Source organism: Salarias fasciatus, chromosome 14 (genome assembly GCF_902148845.1).
Source record: "Salarias fasciatus chromosome 14, fSalaFa1.1, whole genome shotgun sequence".
NCBI classification, from domain to species: domain Eukaryota; kingdom Metazoa; phylum Chordata; class Actinopteri; order Blenniiformes; family Blenniidae; genus Salarias; species Salarias fasciatus.
The window spans coordinates 32,454,447-32,477,277 of record NC_043758.1 but is presented as its reverse complement, the minus strand read 5'-3'; the positions used below and the strand labels follow the sequence as shown (position 1 = coordinate 32,477,277).

Here is a 22,831-nt window from a genome sequence, read left to right as displayed (position 1 = left end):
CTCCCCCAGGAGCCCCCTGGGCAGGACCTGATCCAGGCCGATCAAGGCCGTTGTCCTGACTCAGCAACAAGAGGAGACATGAAGAGAGTCCAGAGCCTCAGATCAGTCCCACAAGATCCAGGTGGGATGAAGACGCTGGTCCAGATGATGAAAGACTTCCACCTTGAGCACCCAGAACTCCTTGCAAGTCTTCTAGAGCCCGTCAGCAGTTTCTATCATCTATGGAGTTCGACCAGTTTATATCTGGTGCCTATGATCAGTTGATCATTGAGGGTTTTGAGAGGTGATTGTTGTATCTGTAATGGTCTGTAAGGGTCAGGACATCAGGTCCTCATGTCCCCCTTGAGTCAGGACGGGACTCCTGCTCGTCCAGGAGGAATAACTGGTCATCCAGTAACTGCAGAGTTGGTGGTTTGCTCCTCAGATCTTCCTCCTCACGTGTTAAAGAAACCTCAGGATATTAATGGATGAATGATAAACATGCTGAAAAACAGCTTGGATCAAGTCATTTTATCAACGTAGCCGCTCGCTCTCTGGTGTGACGGGAAAAGTGGGGAAACCTGCTGATCCTGGTCACATCACTGATTTCACTTTCTTTTTTTGTGCGTAGCTCTCAGTGTTTAGCGAAGCATTTCCTCACCAGCGAGCGCTGTACTGTTTCCTTCTGTTTTGTCCTGACTTGACTTTTACTCAGAAACTCCACCGAGGAGTTACAAAGCAGAATAACGCCACATAAAGTCTCGCACTCGCTTTTGTTATTATTGTGAGACAAGATCAGTTGTGCTGTACACATAAAAGAAAAATGTACTTGAGTTATTTTAATATGTTTGCCAGTACTTCTGCCGTTACGCAAACCCCCTTTCTCGCTTTCCTTTTTCTTCCAGGAAGCACAGACAGCGATCTTATCTCCAGCGTGCTGCTGAAGTGCTCCTGAGGTATCGGAACATAAGGCTTTTCATTTTATTTTCTGTCCGGCTGACACGCTGATAAAAGCTGGAGGCAATATGGCCTTAATGGCGGAGATAGTGGAGCCGAGGCCAGAGTCAGGAAGCAACAACAACAACAACAACAACCAAAAAAAAAAAAAAACTGAGTGTCAAGACAAATAATAGGTTTAATCAGCACTATCTGATGAGCTGTGCAGCAGTGTGAAAAACACATATCTTTACTCACACATGTTGCCATGAAGGATTAGCAACACAGATGCAAAGGTAAGGGCAAAAGTTCGTGAGAAGTAAACCGATACTCCTTTGAAGTGTTTCCATTCAGGCATGCACTTCCTCATTTCATAGAAATACGGTGAAGTCAGCGCACGGCTCCACAACAACAAACCCAAACATGACATGTTTCATTTCACTGGTAACCAGAGAGAGAGAGAGAGAGAGAGAGAGAGAGAGAGAGAGAGAGAGAGAGAGAGAGAGAGGGCGATCACTACAACCCCCATTTGAATATTTTTGCCTTTTCTGGAAACAGAGAACATCACTTAATTGCGAGCTGGAGTCTTGCCAGGCTTTACGAGGTCGCTGTGACCCCAGCTGGCTTATTCCTGGCATCCTTTTAGCTGGTGGCCATCATATTAACCCAGGAGAGCTCTCAACCCGTGGAGGGAAGACAATTCATTTAGGAGGCCTCCTCCTTCTAAAAATAGACTTTTGCATGTTGTTAAGAAAACAAGCCGCTTTCTAATTCGAGAACAAAACCATTCACAGAGGCTGGAATGATGTTTCCCAGCGTCACATTTTTCTGCTAAGCTCCTCATTAAGTGCACTGATTTTCTTTTCTCCACCTTCTATTAACTGGCAGCGCAGCTTTTTCCTCTCCCTCTTCTCTTTTTCATACTCCCTCTTTAAATTGGACAAAAAAAAAACTTCCTCCGTGGAGTAAATCATGGGGGAGGAGGACACAACAAAACGAGCGAACCCACCCAGCGCCCGTCCTGCAGAGCATGCCTAAGCCCATCAATCACCATCTGAACGGTGGGAAGTGAGGGCCGAAGCACTAAAACTAGGCTGAACTCTTCCAACTTTCCCCTCCCCCTCATGGCCGAGGCTGCGTCGCTGTTTAAGTTAAAAGGAAGAAGAAGAAGAAAAAAAAAAGAGGAGGAGGAGGAGGAGGAGGAGGAGGGGGAGGAGGAGGGGGACTCGGCAGGGAAACGCTGCCCTTGTTAACAACTGGACAGTTTGCAGGGCCGATGAGGAGGCTGCGAGCTGCGGCTCACATGATATCAGCGTTACGTGATTGTCTGAGCAAAGCCACATGGGACGAGCTGCCATTTCCACGGACATACCGGCGTTTCTTCATCATGCTTCACCCCTCCTCCCACTGAAGATGAAACCTCAAAAATATTCCATTTAAGCAGATTGTTCTTCCTAAAACTGATGCAGAGAAATTGTACTTGTGGTTAAAACACTTCTAAAGAAAAGGGAATTAAAAAATGAGGTCGTAGAGACTGGCTGACAGCACTTGAGCCTCCCCGGGACGGAGGGCAGCCATCCGTGTGTGTGGATGTGCTGCGTTTAGCCTCCTCAGTCTGATTCGATCATCCCATGAAGGCTTGATCTCACCTTGTCCCCATGCAGTCCCGTTACTCCTCGGCCGTCAGTACAAGCGGATAAGCGTCTATTCTGGATGGGAAGGAAAGCGTCTAATAACAAAACCACACAAAACAATGATTTTTGTGGGTATGCTCCTAAAAATAGCAGCAGAGCTAGCACGCGCCGCCGGCCCCTTTTGTTTCTTTGGATGTTGATAAGTAGACTTTTTTTTCCTTCTATTTTCGTCAGAATGCAAAACAATGATTCTGTGGAAAAAACAATCCAATTCACACAAAAAACCTCTGCGACCGCAGGAGCGTGAGAGATCCAGCTGTCTGCTACGTGGTGATAGTCCTCCCAGGCTTCACGTCAGTTTGGGAGCTAAATAGACAGCGACGGCGAATAAGCCACAGCAATCGTTTACTGTATTTGCACATCTCCTATAAAACACCGCAATATCAAACCTGATCTGGCGTATCGGACCACAGTTCATCACTTTGCTATTGCGACGACACACACTAATGAAGTGAGCGATGGCCGGGGCCTAAACAATTATGGAAGGTGTGCCGTTCACAGCGACACACGTTGTGTGCTCAGTAGTAGGCTGAGTCAACAGTCTGGATGATAGGCATCAGTCAACATGTTTTTAAATGTGGATGAGCAAACATTCAAGCTAAACACATATGTTATTGGAGCTGAAGGTTGGGGAAGTGCTGTTTACCTCTGCTCCTACTAGAGCGGCGCAGGAGGAGCCAGCAGGTTGTTGCCTTTGACTCGGCCTCCCCTGGTTTACCTGCTGCTGCGGCGGCGGCGGCGCACACACAGCGCACAGCTGCACAAACACCGACGCCGCGGAGGCGAGGCAGGACCGGCTCGCCTCTCAGCCGCCTCTCCTCCACCGTCAGCCTTTGTTTTGGTGACGCTGTGGAGGAGCGTCTTCACTCGGCCGCCGGTTTAGCCCTCGGCCAACATGTCTTCTGTTTGTCCTGAGGGATGACGCATCGGCTCTCACGCTATATCTCAAATACACAGATGAGTTGAGAGAAATGAACCTGCCATGAGATTCAGTGAGCTTTTTACTCACTGCCTTTATCCTACATGAAAAGCTGCAAAAGGCGTCAGATCATCCCTTTGTAGAAGAAATGTCTTTATTTGGTGGAAGCGCCATCTTTCACTTTCCTCCTTTAAAATCTCTTACTCAGGTCCAGAAATCCAAACCAGTGACCAAGAACTTTACAAACCACTACTCCAGTGATGCCACAGCATTACATAACACACGTTAGCTTACTTTCATAAGGTCTGTTTGAATAATGTTTGGAGCTCATCTCTGTTTTTCAAAAAACGAAAAGAACCAGTAATTTGAAGACTTTCCAGAATCTTCTTCCAGCTAACGAATCTAATGCCTGCTGAACTTCAAAGACCCCGGGAGATAAAAATCAATCAGTACTTTTTTTTTTTTTTTTTTTATCTTGTGTCTATTTGCTTGTTGCTCATCTTTGTTCCAGTAGGTTCCTGAAGTTCTGGGTGTTCATTAAGGTTGAATCTAACAAACTAGAGAGCTAAATAAACATCTCGACATCAATTGCATCAAGTCAGTCATATCTTCCGCACACCCTCATCACTTTGACGTGTTTTCTGGTCATACAGGAATCAGATATGATAGGAAATCATTTCATAGGGTCTTCGAAGAGTGAATCTGTTATTAGACTGACGCACACAGAGTCGACAGCTCAGACAAGGAAGTGACACAAGACGGACTTCCTTGAATCACTTCTTGATTCAGGTAACTAGTAATGTCCTTAAAATAGATTTTTAAGGTGATAACAAGGAACCATTTTTCTTTCCAACACTATTTTTCTCTAAATTGCAAAACTGATGGTGACAGAGGTCTAATTTATAACATTCAATCTGGACTTTCCCCATTTTTGATCAACAACTGTTCAGATCCTTGAAGTCAGTTAACAGAGGAATATTTAACACATCAGAAAGTTCATCTCTGTTCCCTTCTGGTGTCTCTCCCAGCAGGCCAACAGCACCGGCCGCCGCTTTGCAATGCATGAATTAAAAGTCTGGGACTGTTAAAATGGCCATGATTGTACGAGCGAATGCCGAAACACTTGTGATTCTGATTAATGTGGCGAGAGGGGACAGAGCTGGACAGACAATGACGACAAAGCCCTGATTATCTAGTCCTAATCAATAGCGGGTCACACATCACAACACATTCCAGGAGCAGATGGGCCTTCTCGCTAAATAATACGGCTGCAAGAACGTGTCTTTTCCACCATTTACACAGCACAAAAACAAACAAACAAAAAACATTTTGGCTTACAGTTATTTTCCAAGCAACTGCTTCACAGAAAAATCCTGAAAAGAAGATCCTGAACATGCTGAACAAGTCACAGAAAGCAGGAGTGTCAAACATGCAACAGGGCCCAATCATTAACAGACTTTATGACACTACTTTCAGACTATATAAAGGCTTAAAATGACATTTGTTTTTATAATGTTTTAGTTTTCATCAAATTGAGCTGCACGTAGAACTTCAATTGATATAAAAGTAGCGATACACTGAAAAGTCCCTTGCATGGAGGAATTTGCACTATAATTTAGATATTAGCTGCATCACAACCAAGCAAATAGCACTAATATAAATTGAAGTAACAAGATTTAGCAATAATTCTTTTACGTTGCTTTCAGGAATTAGTGCAGAATTAAATAGGCACATCTTCTGGAGGCCAGTGAAATAACCACTGGAACAGCTGCAGCAGCTAAAGCTAATGCTAACAGCACTAAATTGGTTTTCATCTGGGCCACATGATAAATGTGATAATTTTAATGTAATATTCCCCTAAAAAGTTGTTTTTGTCCATGGCTTCAAGCGCCATTGTAGTGTAAATATAACAGCTGTGGGTTTTCACTTGAAAACGTGGTGTAAACTGTCATTTCATCACATGTGGTCCAGAATTTCCTATTAGTACCTGATTGGTCAAGTATATATATTCAGTCAGTTTTGTGGAACATGTCCTCTATATTGCACATGTTCTGTGTCACTGACAGAAAAACCAAACTGTAACCACATAAGTTTCTACTACATCATATCAAAGTAGCCCTGGATAAAAAAAATAAAAAAACAAACAAAAAAAACTAAACTTTGTCTTGTTCTCTACGAGGAGCAGGTGTAACGTCTCTGTATTTACCTGAAAGACGCGAGTTTATCTGAGCTTATATAAACCGCAGGTTGTTGAAAATTACATTGGAAGTTGTAAAGCTCTACTTCTTGGCTCCAAGCGAGACGTTAAACAGATGGCGATCCGGGACAAAGTTTACAAAGGACTTTTTCTGGAGCTTTTCCAATATATTCAGGTCACAAACATGACGCAGTCCCGACGGCGTGCCAGCGGAGTGTGCATCTTCAGCAGCTCCAGAGGAGAAACTATCCAGACGCCTTCCTCCATTCACGTGCCCGGGAAGGTAAACACGGGACGATGTTTCACAGAGAGGATAAAAACTACACGGCGCTCACGTCCAACACAATGCATTAGAGCGCCGCTGCACGTTCAAATCAAACGGATCAGGTTTCCCAGCAGGCCAAAACACCGACCTCTGAAGAACGCCAGACGCAATACATAACGCGGGAAGATCGGCCTGAAACAGACCAATAAATTCTTGAGTGTTAATAAAGAAGGTGGGAGGTTAGCTGCGGGGCACAAAAACAGACGGGCTCCTCTGGAGGAGGAACATTTAACTCCTCATTTTTCCATCGTGTGTCCAATTTGAAAGTTCACAGCCTCCTTTGAAAGGAGACATGGAGCTCCCAAACTCCTTGCGGACTTGATTTGAAGCGGCTCTGGTTACGGCAGCACGCGCGATGCCGTTACAGGACGGTGCCGCCCTACAGGTGTGATGGCGGAGGAGCGGGAGGCTGCGATCGCTGCCTCGAGCTCTCATTCACTGGCTCCTTCATGGGGGCAATGAGCTGAGAAATCTGCCGCGCAGCCTATGAAAAACAGCCTCTAAAAAGCTCTCAGTAGATATAATCGGCCTCAATTTGCAGCTGAACAGTTCCAACATTAGGAAAATGAGTAATCTCTCGCCATGTCTCCGTATCAGCAAAAGGCTTGGCTTATTTAGCATGAGCCCACCATGACAGTTTGACTAACGGGAAGTATTATCTATAATCAGAAGTCTTTGTGTCGCTTCCCTCTGCCTCCGCCATCTGTGTCGGCTCATACTTGCCTGTGCAGCAGGCGCGTTGCGAGCATCTTGTCTTTTTTAGCTCGCTACAAGGTGGCTTTACACACACGACAGTGATGGAAACTGCTAAAAACAGATTTCACAGGAGTTTTACAAACCTGAAGTGTGTACCGTTACAGCGAGCCAATGATCTTTTATTCAGCATCCTGCATGTACAACATCAGTAGATGCACTGAAAGGGTTATTGTGTAGCACAGCAGATATATACAGTACACATTATAGCACAGTACAATATAGCTTCCATTAGCAATATGCATGAATATGATACCAGTATATTTTTCATGAGTGCTGTATAAACCTGGAATAGTCACTGGATTAGCAAACACCAATCATTGGATGATTGCTGTTTTATTGGAATTGAAGCCTAATTTTATATTTCAAAAAGTTGCTATCAATGATTCTCCAGAAATCAGCAATACTTGAATTTTGAGAGCAGGAATGGAGCTTCCTTGGGGCAAGTTTTGACCGTTTGACACGCCAGTTCAACCCTCATGTTTGCAGGACTTTTACATTAACAGGAAACATGCTTAGGAAGGATATGAAGCTAAATGATCAGTTATAGCAGGTTTCATATTATAACACACAGATATAAATCGATAGATCACAGTTGACCAAGGGAAAGTCAAACTAGCATACGACTTGCTTCCCATCTCTGATTCAATGCCTCAGCTAAGAGTCATAAACAGGTTATAAAAGATAAAGGACCTCGTTTTCCAGTGATTTATGAAACTGATTTCTCTTTGCTCGCCACCACGGTTTAGATTTGAATTATTCCAACTGGCACTTAGTGTTACTGCGAGCCAGAGTAAAAAGAATTGGTCTTTTCAATAATCACTCATCATCATCCTGTCATCTCAGCAGGCAAAACAAAGTCACAGCACCCTTTCATTGTAAATATATTAAATTCCTGAAATATACGATAAACGGTCCAGTGAAATATGGACAAAAGATTTTTATTATGACAAATACAAAACGATCAGTGGATGCATGGATATATTCTTCTGATGTAATACCAGATGACTAAAACTCCTGGAGTTTAGGCAACAGCTTTGACACATGTATGTTAAATGAAAGCAGTTAAAAATATTAACCTGTGTTATAACTGTGAGATACTAAAATACAGACTGGTAGGATTATGGCACCAAATAACTTCATACTGATAAATGATCAACATTATTTTGATAAACTCTCGCTTCTTGTTAATGCTTTGAACTGTATATTTATTTGAAAAATCAGTTACGATATCTATATAAAATGAGTAATAGGAATTTTCTGTGCCGTCAGCTGAGCTGCAGTGACTCAACAACCTGTGGATTCACAGATACGACAGGAAAAGAAAAAACATGAAAAATACTTTCCCATCAGTCTTTCAAGTTAACACTCAATTCAGCAACACGTTTTTGATTTGCCATTCTGGAAACTTGTGTGGCGGATTAATGATTAAAAAACCGCATTGAAATGCAGCACAAACACTTGTTTTTTCCAGTGGACCACAGTTTCCTGAACCATCGATGAAGCATGATTCAGAGAATCTCTGCGTGCTCACAGTTGCTTTCGGTTCGAGTTCAGCAACCACCTGTACCACAACCAAAGCACCAAAATAATTCCAACGAAGACGGGCGATCGTGGCGACTGTCCTACCTCACCATGCAGGTGTGTGACATACACACACACACACAGACACACACACACACAATGAAAGTGTCTATTCCCGTTTCGCTTCAGAGAAGAACGAATCTGAATATCATGTCTGCCAGGAGTGGAGGCGTCTCATTTTGCTGCCGCCCTGCCAGCATCTCCAGCGTCAGCGGCTTCCTTGAGCGCTACAGTGGCCTTGTGTGGGCATCGTCTATTTGTATTAAGAGCCTTTACTATTGTTTAGTTCAACACTGTAAATGGAACGCTGTGATAGTTGAAAGAGTAAGAAGGTCTCTTACTTGGCGCTGCCACCTGTTTTCTCCTGTTTCGGTTTAGGAAGTTTACAGTAAGAATTGTATTATTGTTTCCTTCTTCTTTTGTTAGATAGGCCAAGAGTTCTTTTTGCAAAAATGTGTTATTGGACTTTGACCCTGCTCGCATCCTTAAGAAATAAACTCCTTTTGTTGTTCTTTAAAAAACGTGTGCCTGCCGGCTCTCTTGCATATGGAAGTGTGGGCGGGGCCAAGCTCACGGCGCGTCCCGCCGACTGGGGACATAACGTGCATCGCTAAGGTTGATCTCACAGAGACGATTACAAAGCACGGAACTGATCTGTGCAAAATAATTCACAATGCAAAAGCCGTCTGAGGCTCATTGTCTTTTCTTATTTAAGTGCTGAAGCAGGACAGACGACTGGATGGGTGTAAAGTTAGATGGTTGAGGAGTGTCCTCCAATATTTAGGATCCAGTTAAAGACTTTTTTGTTTTGTGTTTTTAATTTCATATAGTCACTGGTAACCCACCTGAATAGCTTTGTTGTTAATCTTCAAATACAATGTTATTCTTAAATTGCTGCACTCCGTCATTTTAAAATTGTTGCAAATGACATTAAACTTTCCATGACCTTCATCCACTCATTTATCTTCCTTAACTGCGTTATCAAGAAAGGTCGCGGCGTGCCGGCAGTGGGTGATGGGCAGGGTGCATCAAAGACAGGTCAGCAGTCCATCACAGGGTTACTATAATGAGACAGACAATCTGAGGACAACTTGAGGTCAGATGTGAAACTACAGCCGGCGTCAGGAGTGTTGAAGTATCATAGAGGAGCAACATCAACGCCACACAGCGCCGCTCAGATCTGAAATCAGTTTCAAGGTGAAGCCTGATGTCAGCTCTTATGAGAGGAAGAGGTAGATTCTACAAAAAAATGGAACTATATGAGAAAATCATGTCATCATGTGTCAGAGCTCTGTTGTCAATTCTGCTGAACATACAACGGAATCAAAATGTCCCCGTGTCTAAAATGAGAATATAAACAAAATATATCATTCAAAGTACACTAAAAATAAGAAATCAGAGAATATAGATATTTACTGGATACAGATAATATAGATGTATATAGAATATAGTTGCACAGAAAAATAGTGCTACAAGATTTTAAACAGAAACTGAAAAAGCGGAAATGTGTAATATACAATACAGAATAAGCTGGAACTGTTCATGGACATGAAATGTGCTGAAGACCTCAGTGAGACCAAACGATCAGTGGGAATTCATGACGTGTTAGTGACTTCCTTAAAAAATGGAAAATCTGTCTTAACGTGCTAAATGAGATGTACAGAAATACCACTGGCTGTTTGAAGATATGTTTCCTCTCATGTTGAATCACTGATAATGACGACTTACATACTTCACTATATCATTCACTGAGGAGCCTTATAGTTGATAACCCCTGATACATAGCCATAATAAAACAAGAACGACACTTTCACCTAGCTCCCTTCTTGTTTTGGCTGTTCTGAGGCCAGTGTGAATCTGTGTTTGGTTTAGCTGTGAGACAAATAGCCTCACAGACAATCGCTCTAAAAATAGTCTGGTCCTGCAGGCAGGAGGCACCTTTAAGACCCCGACGTGAGACCCAACTCAAAAATAGTGCTTCCACACAAAGCTCCAACGAGCTGCCAGGAAGAAAAGTTACCACCTGAGGTTTCTGCGAGCGGACACACTTAACACCACCTTCAAATACACACTCACACACACATACACCCCGCCACCCCATCTCCAGCCAAAACAAAGATCCGCACTTCAAACATGGCAATCAAACACCAGATTTATGAACGGGTATTAAAATTCTCTCCGTTTTTATTCGCGGTGCTATAATTTGTGCTTCATGCCCAGTTTTATTTCCTCCTTTTCTGCTGAGTGGACGCCAAAAGGCATTTCTACGGACTCGTATCACGGCTGTGAGGCTCATTAGCTTCAGAGAGCCAATCTAATGACAGTCATATGATATGTAAGCTCCAGCTGGTAGCATGATTCCTGAATATGATTTAGCATTTGGAGCTAATCGCCAGTGCAGAAAGCAGATTTCTTTTCATGCATAGAATATCCGAGGAGCTAATGCTGAAGTGGAACAATCATATGATATTGCCAGACAAAGCAACCATTGCATAGACACGAAATATATATATACACATGACGCGATATATAGTACAGAGATCACTCAATATACAAAGAAATCCTTAAAACTTTATGACACCAAGAGCTGAAGAGTGACTGAAAGTGAAAACCAGTGAGTCACAAAAGTTGCCTAAAGCAGCTGTTTGTGATCCATGTTGTTGTGTGATTCTTCTCTTTTTTATATTATTTTAAGCAGACTTACATGAAGTCATTTCCCCTGTTAGTGGTTGCTCTCAGCAAATTACTCACAGCATCCTCTTTGCTGGCCCAAACTGAAAGAGAAAAGTGAATTGGATCGAATCTCCTTTGGATTATTTTAAGATCAGCTAATAAAATCTGGATGGCTGCAGATGATGTACTTCAATACTACTATTAGAGTTTAGTTTTACTCCCTTCCATGGGAGTTCTGTTACAGAGGAGGTCTGTAGGAAATATTCAGAGGGGATCTGGTGTCTGCTACAGGTGAAATAAATAAACTGTGGGAGATGCAGGATGGACATGGTCACTCTTCTTATAATGTGACTGAATTATTTCTGAGGGATCGGATTGTCACATTAATACTGAATAAAGTGAACATAAATATCAAAATCATCACTCGGTTCAGGCAGCGCTCCAACCCCATGATGCTTTGTGCTGTTTGACACACATCCAGCTGTTCTCTGAAGTTCGCCAGCATTCCTGACTGATTTGGGAACTCGACCAATAAAATTTGTTTGACAGTAATCGGGAATAAAGTGCTTTTATTCATCAGTAGCATCACAACAACAAGCGCACAGAGTGGAACTTTGTGGAAGAAATCTGACATGTCAACATGGATCATGAACAGGGTGACACCAACTCTCACTGCACTTTTAATCCTAATCTTTTATCTTTCTTTTTTCCAAAAGTTGTGTGATGTCTGTTCAGCATCACTTTACAAAGTGAATTTGGACTCGGTCCGAGTTTACAAGACGTTTCAATTAAAAATGCAAAGATTTAGCATTTTCAATTCAGGGAAGTTTTGCGTTCACATGGCAACGCTCTGAAAACGATGTCCACATGGAAATGCTGAAAAATATGGAGTTTTCATGTTGGACCTCAAGTGTGTCATGTTTAAGTGATGAAACCAGACATATGGAGAATGACACTCTAATAGCATTAAAAATGAACACACAGACAGACCATGAAGCTGGATTCCAGGTGATTCTTAACTTAAACTACCAAGTTCCAGGAGAACCTGGTCTGGGACTCAAGACGCTCTGGAGGAAAACACTGTTCTTATTGTCTTCCTACATGCAGAAGAACTATTTACTACAACTGTGGTGCGCAGTAGCAGTAGCAGCGCTCCCAGCAGCGACACAGAGACGGAGCCTCAGTGTTTTCAGAAAGCTGCGTTTCCAGTGACTCCGACCACCGTTGTCGTGTAAATGAACCCCTAAAACGCATCAAAAGTTTTGTTTTCACTTGAAAAAGTTGAGCCCAATATATTAATTTCCAATCATAACATGTAATTGGTGTGCGTCCATAATTAGGCACTACCAGCTTAAAGAATCAACAGATAAGCTGGTTGTAGAAACACTGGCGGTGGCGAATCACACTTGCAAATGAACAAACCTAATGACGACGGAGCGCCGTGACTCTGATAGTGAGTCACATAAAGCCACCCCAGTTGTGTGGCATATGGGGGAAGGTCTCTGCAGATGAAATGGAACAAGGAAAATGTCTGTGTGAACGCCGGGTGTCTGTCAAAGCAGGAACTGGGAGGCGTTTGGAGTTGACCTCTGAGGGCAAGGACTTCCCAAAGCCCCACTGCAAAACAACAGCGGACCCGGCAGCTGACAGCGCGACACAGCCGGCTGCCGCCTTCAAAAACCCACTGACTCCACTTCCTCTGGCTCTCCGTGTGCCGTCCGCCAGGGGCGAGGCGCCCCGAGAGCAGCCCGAGCGGGAGAAGCGGCAGATATCACCTCGCCGATATGATCTGTCTGGAATGTGGCACCGCTTTTCTGTATGTGAACAGACACGTTTGAGATGTCACATGCCGCAGCGCAGCGGGGCAGGAGGGAGGGTTCCGTCAACGGCAGCTCCGTTCCTTTTCATCCTGAGAACCGCGCCGGCGTTATTTACAGTATGACACGTCGCGTTTAGGATGCATGCCGGGCATGTCGGGATTAATTCACGCATGCATGATTAATTAGGGTGACTTATGTATAGGTCAGCAGCTGAAGTTACAAGGGAGGCGTCTGTGTTTGGAAAAAAATGGGTCATTTGAGGAGATTTTCATCACAAGTCAAGAAGGGGGAGGGGGAATTCAGCAATTCTATTTTTATTGGGAGCATATTGATTTGATAGAAGATGAGACAGTTGTGGGGGGTTTAATAGCAGACACGATGAAGTGTATTGTCTGACCACAGATTGATGAGTAAAATAACCCCACCGGAGTTATGCCGAAAGGCAGTGAGCAATTCCTGCATTCGTCAGTTGTTTTCATGTTCCTCCTGCTTATTTTGGACATTGTTCAAAAAAAGCAGCCCAGGCCACTCCTCTGCCCCCTCCCCCTTAAAACACAGCCCACCTCTGGAAACCTTAATCAGCCCCCGAGAAGAGATAAACTCCCGGCCGAGTGATTCATTCAGCATGCTCCGAGACGGTGTTTTTCCCGTGTTGTGGAGATGCGGTGCGTGTGAAAATGGAGTACACAGGCCTGCAGTGCTGCTGTCACATGTTTGATAGAGGTTGTTTTTTTTTTTCCACTTTATGAGTGGTGGGTGGGGGGCGCACACACACACACGCAAATTTTATACTCATCTGTTTGTGCAGCAAGCAGCAATTGTAGAACAAGTGAGTCACAGCTGAGAGTTAATTCCATTTGTAAACAATTAGACTGCATTTAACCGGGACTAGCCCTGCTTGTTAGTGTGTGCAAACGTGTTGTCACCTGTCAGCGGCAACCAGTTGCATTCATGCTTTTAACTGCCACTATTTTTTGCTTTGCATACGATTTGCATGGCAGGCCTGTAGTGGAAGCACCAGTTTTCTCTCCTTTCTTGCACTTTACTGCAATGTGCACTCAGCAGGAATGGCCGAAAAACAAAAAAGCAAAGTGCATGTCGGGTCACAGGAGGATGTTTTCTTTTTAATGCAGTGACAAATCATTTCACCAACTAACTACTGATTAACAAACACAGACCTCATCTGGACTTTGTGATAGAAAAGCTGTTGAATATTGACCGTGGAAGTGTTGCTAAGGATTAAAATTCCTTTTCATTGTTGCAAATAATCACCTGTAAATGGCACAACAGTACAAACTGTTGAAGCACAACACATTCCTGACACCTCTTTCGGCTCAATCCAGTCCAATATAATGACTAATGGAAGCTCACCACCATGGCACCAAACAGAAACCAAACAGAAAACACCTCCGAGCTGGAATGTTTGAGAGTAAATGAAAAAAGCATTTGTGAGAAACTCTTTACATCGACCTAACTACGTCAGATGACAGTAATACTGGTGAGTAAACAGCCGCGATTGTCCATAGTCTGACTTTAAGTGGAAGGAATTTCAGAAAACACAGATTACCACACTCACAAGTCTGCTTGTTCTGCACACTCGATCTCATGATACTGTTTTCTAACTGAAAATGTGTGTGTGTGTGTGTGTGTGTGTGTGTGTGTGTGTGTGTGTGTGTGTGTGTGTGTGTGTGTGTGTGTGTGTGGTTGTTTATAGGTATTTCTCAGGGGTGAGGAGCAGGGTGAGAAAGGCTGAGAGGCTGTTCTCTGCTCTCTTGCCTGCAGGCCATTATGTTAGCTCTCTCCCGCCTTGTGAGATTTTTTTCCCTCTCTCTCTCTCTCTCTCTCTCTCTCTCCTGTTGTTTGTAAAGTGCTGTAGCCAAGCAAGTATTTTCCTCTGCACTGTTGCAGCTGCTGTTCCATACCGTCCGCGGATGGAGGTCTCTGTGTAAACATTAGCCAACTTTTAAGTGGAAGACAATGAGGAAGCGACAGGAGAGGAGATGGGGCAGAGAGGGGGGGATGCATCTGAAGACATCCCAGGATGGATTTCCAGATGAAACGGAGAGATGACATCATGGTAAAGTCAGCTCGCAGCAGCGTGGAGAGGCCTCGTAATGCAACACCATACATAAACAGTGGACAGCTGTATTTATAGGAGATTGTCTCATGGTTCTATCTGCCTCTATAAATCCTATTATCTGATTTGCAGGCACCCCCCTCATCCTCATCCTCCACCTCCTGCCCAGCACCCAGCAGGAGGCTGGAGGCGGCTTTGGCTTATTTTGGTTAATAAAGATACTCCAATACTGGGCAGACATCACCATTGTTGTGACATTAGAGGCTAAAATGTAAACTGCCCTGTGCTTGATTAGACATTACCTCACCATGCTTGGATAAGGCCGAAATGGCAGTTTGTATATGTCTTTGGTCCAAATTCTTGACAGCTGTCGACTATTAAACTGGCTGGCTTCCCCAGGAGCTCACGACGGGTGGCCCCTGCACGGTTAACCTGCCAGCTGCATCCAGGCATGACACACCTCAGTGAGGACGCATTCAGAAGATGAAGAGTAGAAACAACAAAACAAAACATGAGCTGTATGTGGGACAGTGTGCAGAGAAAGTAGGGTGCACCTGTCATCAGGACACTTTGACAGCGCTTTAGGATGCAGGTGAGAAATAAACGCCAACAGAACAAAAACAAAGAAAACTGGGTGAGTCAGTCAAACTTTTAAACTAAGTGTAGTTCCACTCACATATCTCCTAAGTTTCTTCTCCGGCGGTGATTTCCTCAGCCAGCCCTGGAAGATGATCTCTCCGCCGCCGCTGCTCATGTTTGCCGCTGTCAGCTGCTTTCTTTTTGCGCTCCTACTGCCCGTCTGTCGCCTCAGTACATGACGGCTCCCGGAGCCTCCTCACAGTGCTGCTGTCGGCGTCTGGATCCCTCCGGAGCGGTCCGATCCCCCCATCTGAGACCAGAGTCAGGGTAGCGCCGGCCGGAGACGTGAAGCAGCCGCTCCCGGTGCTGCTGCTGCTGCTGCCCGACGCACCCTGCGCGCAAAACTCCAATGACGGGGAAATTACGCACGGCCAGCTGAGAGGAGCCGCGGGGAAACTCGAACTGACGCAGGGTGAGGAAGTCTCAGCGGGTGTCTGCAATTTGTTTTCCCAACTCATACCACGCCCACCGAGGCAAGAGAGAGAGGGAGGGAGGGAGGGAGGGAGGAGGGGGGAGAGAGAGGGATGGGCCGCGATGGGATGGACAGGATGGGAGAAGCGCGCGCCACAAAACGGCTCCAGCATCCCCGAATATAACCAGTTTATCCATAACGGGTCTGGAGTTGCAGGCAAAAACAAGTATGTAATTCAATTTGATCTTAATGACCAAAACAGGTTCATTTCATGTTATGTATTAACACGTGACACCTGTCTCCTTAGATATTGTTGCAAATCGTCTTAAAGCAAACAGGAATAAGTTTTTTTTTTTCTTTTTGTTGTATGCACTGCAAGGGGTACAGCACTAGCAGGTTATTGATGGAGGAAGCGTCCCACCTCAGATGGATGTAATGGGAAAATGCACCATCTTGTGGAAAGCTGAGGGCTTGACAGTTTATTCAGATTTAAATATTGTCATCCTCTTTAACATCCTGTCTTGATATTTAACTCTCTTTTCTACCAATTCTATGTTTCTATTCTGTGTGGAGCAAAGCATTAAAACAATTTCCTTCAGATTCTGGATTGCACTCTAAAAGATAAGCACAAGTTGGGGAAAATAGTCAATGTAGTGGTTTGATTTTGTTATGCTGAAATGAGTGAGCTGGCTCTGCAGAATATGTTTTTATATCACAGGTAAAAATATCAACATTTGAAGACCAAGAAAATATAACAACAGTACATTTATTCGATCTCTGACAGACAGAAAAAAAACCTCAACGAACACGTTCAATAGCCTGCAATTGTGTTTTATAGAAGGCAGGAGCGGGAGAATCTGGGGAAGGGAATCACATCTTTGATGTTGTCCACACCGAGGAGACACTGCAGATATCGCTCGAATCCCAGTCCGAAGCCGCCGTGAGGGGCGGAGCCAAAACGCCTCAAGTCCAGATACCTGCAAACACACCGAGTCATCAACAATCAATCAATGATTTCAGTACATATGGACGTTTTAAACACACACAGAATGAGAAGATATTTATATTACTTACCAGCTATATGCATCTTCCAATCCGAGCCTGGAACAGAATAGAAGAATAATTTAGAAGCAATTGTTCAAATGTAAAATCAAGATCTTAAACTAATTCTTTTGGGCACAGTTAATAATAAATCAATGTAACGTTCAGTTTGTGCTTGGAAGCTGACTTTCATTATATATTTTTTCTGTGTATGTTACAAAGGTTTCAGGATGAATTCATACTGGGATTTTTTGTGAATAACTGACAGTCACACAGATAAGTAGCGTTTCATCTAAATCAATGTAGAACCATTCAATGTTCTCCCATCACGGCCTATTTTGCAGAGATCAATTAAATGAATTCATGGCACTAATAAAAGTATAACATATGTGCTATGTTCCAGTTAATCTGAATAACTTCACAGAACGGTTGTGGGTGATGCATATTGAAACCTGCTCTGCAATTTAATAGGCCGCTATAACACCGTCTCGATGAAAGAAGGCGCATAAAACCTGAAGCGACCGAGCAGATTTTGATGGCTGCAGTCTGAATGTATCGGCATCGGCCTCTCCAGAGCTCCCGGATTATGAATTCTTACTGTTCCAGCCGAGCCCTCAGCACACTCAGCCTCTCCTCCCTCAGCGAACCCCCGCAGAGCTCTCCAACTCCTGGCACGAGGAGGTCCACTGCAGCTGCCTGCACACAAGCCCCAGCCACAGTCGGCTCTGATATGCAAATCACTGCAATATCCCGACTGGCATCGCCAGCGGAGGAAATGAGCGGCTAAATGATTGATTCACTCTGCAGTTCTGACGGTGGGGACTGAGCCTTACTGTATGCCGGGGACCGTCCTGGTTGTCTCTTGCGTAAAAGGGCTTCAGATCATACGGATAATCAGTGACAAAGACGGGAACGTTTCCACAATGTTTCACCAGATACTTCTCATGTTCCGTCTTGAGGTCGCAACCCCACTGTAGAAAAGAAGGGCGAAGGTCAACGTGGAATGTGAAGATTTGGTCAGAAATGAAGCTTGCTTTGGTCGCTTACATCCGACGGGAAGGCGAACTGCTCGGAGCTGCGGGTCAGGATGTCCACTGCCTCAGTGTAGGTTATCCTGAGAGAAGAAAGAAGCACAAATGAAAGAAAAACCTTCAACTTTATCATCATTTTTAAATTCAAAGAGAAGGAAAATGTGAAGCTTACACAGGGAAGCTTTTCTTCAGCATACTATCTACGGTTTCCTGAGGTTATGTGCATGCAGACAGAAGAAAATGAAAGTTCAGAGGGGTCAGTTTATTTACCCAGGATCAAGAAATGTACTTGAAGACTCACCCTGTGTCCAGGAGTCACATGCCTGTGAAACAAATCCACATCCTCCACACAGCGAGCCAAGACATGCTCCGTGGCAGACCTGAACATGTCCTCCATGACCTGGGAGAGCGGGACAAGTTTAATGATTAAAGCTTTCCCAGGCCAGTCGGCACAAGGGCAACTTTCAAAAGTCACACTGGACAAGAAACCTGAGGATACAGAAATTAGGTGTCAGCATCAAATCACTTCTACTATAATGTTCATACGCAATGCTGTCTTCTCAGTCAATCTTATTGTGACCCCAGAGTTATGAAATGCACCTTCGTGGGAAAAAATATTTTAAAAAATCCTTCTGTTTGTATCTCACGGCATGTAAGGAGGAGATTTTTATGTTAAAGCATTATAAAAACACGACAAACCGCTGGTTCTGAAATCTGTAACGGAGCCCTCTATTGTCCAGAGATGAGCTGCATTGCTGTTGAGCTTTGGGAGCTTTGGCGACGCTCACCTTGGTCAGGTCTTCCATGGACTGTGTGAAGGAGATCTCTGCCTCCACCATGTAAAACTCAGCCAGGTGGCGTCGGCTCTGGGAGTTCTCGGCGCGAAAAGTTGGCCCGAAGGTGTAGACTTTGGAAAAAGCCCTGGAAGAGCAGGAGAGTCAAGCATGTTTAAATAGCTTATTAAAAGATAAAAGCTCCATTTAGATGACAACGCGTCCAGTGGAAACACATCATTTTTGCGTTTTCATTTCAGTACGGCCTCATGTTTTGCACAGCAATGTTTTGAAAACAAGGTCTGTTCACACTGCAACAGCAAAAACACAGAAAACAACAAAGTCATGACAGCAAACAGAGCCCAAAACCAGCAAAATCTTTGTTTTTTTCACGTTAAATCGCTGAACGGTCCTCAGACCGAGCTTGTTATTACAACATGAATGTAGGTCTCCTCACCCAGCCGTGGCTTCCAGATGAAGCTGTCCAGACACAGTCAGGAAAGCTGGGACGGAGAAAAAGTGCTCATCTGCACCTGCGGGCTGTAGTTTAGGGAAAGGATGTGAATTTCAAACAATGCGTTTTTATTCACAGGAGAATCTTGATTAATGACATATGATACATTAATACACCGGGATTTAACTAAATTCAAAATACTGTCATAGTGACACCTTCGTTTTGGAAATTTACAAAAACTGTTCTCACCTCGACCTGAAAGAGCTCCCCGGCTCCTTCACAGTCGTTCGAGGTGATGATCGGAGTGTGAATCTGAACAAAGCCATTGTCCTGAAAGGAAAAACCTTAAAGCCATTAAAAAACAAAAACCCTTTCTCCTGCATGACGGTTAGAAAGTCTTCCACTGATGTTCTGACCTTGAAGTAAGAGTGAATTGCTGAAGTGGCCTCGCTTCGAATCCTCAATAAGGAGCTGAAGGCGTTTGTTCTGCACCGGAGATGAGGAAACTGACGGATGTACTCAAGGCCGTGTCTCTTTTTGACTTTAAAGGGAAAATCCTAACAAACAAGATGAAGCAACAAGGTGGAAATTTTCTCATGATGGTCAAGTGAAATATAGTTTAATTCAAAAGAAGCAAGAGAGCCACATCAGTTCTCACCACAGGGTCGCACTCCCCGATAACACGGATGGAGTCTGCCTGCAGCTCCAGAGGCTGTTTCTCATGAGGACTTTCCTGGAGAATCCCGGAGACTTCCACAGCACTGCCGAACGTGAGCAGCCTGAATTGGGACAAAAGAGGAACGGGAGTATTTCAAACAGATACACGTACATCAAAAGTGATTCTCTATGATTCAGGAGGAACGTCAACCGTTACAACAGCTGTTAGATTGAAAGCTGGGTGGTGATTGGTTTTCATTCATTTGGATCAGTTTGGATTTATGTCATTACATTGTTTATATTGTGAAATTTACTGTTTTTTGTATGTGATGGTGAGCGCTTCTATTTGTCATCCCTTGGGATCGTAATAAAGCTTTCCAAGCTCTCTAATCTATTCACATCATTAAAACTGTGCGGTGAAGGATTAACTACAGGGAATAAAAGTGAAAAACATACGGATCATTCAGCTCTGCACCAGCGACAACTTGCAGTGACTGCAGGGAGCTGCCATCGTTCACGTGGAGGAAGACGTTCACCTTCTGAGCTCTGGCTGAGCGCACCCATCCCTGCAACAGACACACAAATGAAGTTGCTTTTAATAACAACAACTTTTAGAAATAACAAAAACATCATAAAAAAATGCTCCAAAATACATTGATCCCATTGAAAGCATTTATTCATTAAATGCAATGAAGTGTCATTAAATGATCATCATCAGCCCCAGATATTAATTTGTTTTGCAAATTATGCATGTTTGTATTTACAGTTAACACAGTCACTCTGATTCATTTATGTTTATTTTGCATAAACTTGGGCTTTCTGTGTAGAGTGTACATGTTTTGGTTGAGACCCTCAGGTTTCCTTCCACAGTCCCGAATGCATACCGCATGCATATCTAACAATTAAAATTAAACTGCTAGTAAAATGCATCTAGGTGTTGATGATCATGATTGTCTCAGTTTTCCCTGACGGACCTGACCTGTCCAGTTTAGGCCAGACCTTTTAGCCATAGTGACTCTGATTGGCTCTGAGTTGGATAGGGTAGCAGATGTAGGGATGGGTGAGGAGGATCGCTTAATCCAGGGGTGTTAACCATCAGGCCCATGAGCCAAAACTTCCCGCAAGCAATCCAGCCTGACAAACCACCTCGCAAATTGTATAAAATTACAATGAAAGCATTGATTTTTTTTATTTTTTTTTAATGCAGCTTTCTTAAGAGTAGCAGACAAAATACAACACTGAGAGCCGATTAGATAATATTTGATTTATCCCACAATGGCGAATTGTTGCAGCAGCAAGAGGACAGAAATAAGGAATACTAACAATGGCAATAATTATTTACAAAAACAACAAGAGTAACAAAAAACAAAGGTGACAGTGTATTCTGATAATGATGGTGATGATTGGATTGAAAGTTATTATTGCATAGAATAAATAAAATGTATACTGTGTCAAATTGTTGAGGTTGGGGTGTGTGAGGGTTGCTGAGGGCAGTGCTGGTTATGAAGACGTCAGTGACGCCATGGAAACTAGCAGAAGCCTCAAAATCATGTTGTTTCAACAGTTACAGGAGAAGATTTTATGACATTTCACTGTATTTTGCATTATTGGAATTGACTTTATTTTCAGATAGGAGTCACTTTTGTTCAGACTTGGAAAAATGTGAACTCTTTTAAAATCTACGCTCTGCACCACAACAAAAACAAAATTTAGATTTAAATTCAAAGTTTATTATTATGCTTCTATTTTTACCTATTTGGTCCAAGATGAAATTGGGCTGCATGTGGCCTCTGCACTGAAATGTGTTTTACAGCACCGATTCAGGAGAATCTAGACAAAATGTGACTGAAATGTGGCGCAGCATGACATTTTAAAATACTCTGGGGAGGAAATGCGACAGGAATTGTGCCCACTAGAATTTACATAGATCATTTACCAGTATGTTATAATCGCTGAATAGAATACGGACATAAATTAAGGAAGAAATACATATTTTTTAAAAATCACCTATAATATAAATGCACATAGATAAATGAATATAGGACTGAATGCAAAAATAAAAAGTAACAAATAAAAATCCTTTGACGATGATTCGCTGTAACAAAATGTTGCAGAATGATAACACACTGTGGCGATAAACCAGGTTTCACATTTAATGCTGTATAACAGCTGAACGGAAATTAGAGGAAAGACAAGACGAAAGCTCACCTGTACTGTGACATTTGCTCCCAGCTGAGAAGAAAAAGCTTCGGATATTCTCAGTTTTTTGTGTGTCTTCCTGCAGCAATGTCGAGCACACAGAAGTGAAACTGCGGAGTTTGGTGAAAAACAAAGCCTTTTAACTACTCCCTGAAACATTCTGACAAGCTCTGCACGGCCCGGAGCGACAGTCAGTTACAAGGACGACATGCCGCGATCACTTCAAGGTCCACAAACGCGATATTTGGAGGATATTTGCCAAATGTTTTCGTTTGACTTTCAGCTCTCACGTTGTGTCAGACTGCTTGACTCGACCACTTCCGGTATAGCTATTTCGCCATTGGTTCTATTCAGTCACGCGGGATGAGTTTAACCAATCAGATCAAAGCTTCGTTTAGGACGCCTCTGGGTTTGGTAGTTTTATTTATCAAATCTGCAATTTGGGACTACAGTCGCACAATTTCTCACTTTTTTAATATTCACATTCCAGAACACAATAAATGTTAACGTCAAAGTTCAATTTAACATTTTTCTTTTTACATTTTAAGTCATAACAGAACTAAATTATGTAATTGTACACTCTATTTATTAAATAGGATGACCCATTATATAAATTTCCTGGACTATATTTATTTTTTGATATATTTCTGTGTCTGACAGCTCTGATC

General features: G+C 43.3%; 2 protein-coding genes across 3 annotated transcripts in view; both read right to left on the bottom strand.

The window, feature by feature from the left end:
• Positions 1–16,067, bottom strand: part of gab2 (GRB2-associated binding protein 2) — a 39,093-nt gene extending 23,026 nt beyond the window's left edge. The window contains exon 1 of one of the 2 annotated variants that reach the window (XM_030108927.1): positions 15,634–16,067. In XM_030108927.1, coding sequence (XP_029964787.1) covers positions 15,634–15,711 — 78 coding nt within the window. In that variant the 5' untranslated portion in view covers positions 15,712–16,067. The remainder of the gene's footprint in view (positions 1–15,633) is intronic. The other variant, XM_030108926.1, reaches the window with a different exon arrangement.
• Positions 16,068–16,758: 691 nt separating this feature from the next.
• Positions 16,759–22,485, bottom strand: nars2 (asparaginyl-tRNA synthetase 2, mitochondrial). Its single transcript, XM_030108581.1, has 14 exons — positions 22,173–22,485; positions 20,421–20,530; positions 19,966–20,086; positions 19,724–19,864; positions 19,557–19,637; positions 19,311–19,393; positions 18,869–19,001; positions 18,382–18,480; positions 18,253–18,290; positions 18,097–18,163; positions 17,883–18,020; positions 17,648–17,745; positions 17,083–17,109; positions 16,759–16,985 (listed from the first exon to the last, which is right to left on the bottom strand). Exons 1-14 carry the CDS (start codon positions 22,320–22,322, stop codon positions 16,841–16,843), a joined length of 1,431 nt encoding a protein of 476 aa, XP_029964441.1. The 5' UTR covers positions 22,323–22,485; the 3' UTR covers positions 16,759–16,840.
• Positions 22,486–22,831: the final 346 nt, after the last annotated feature.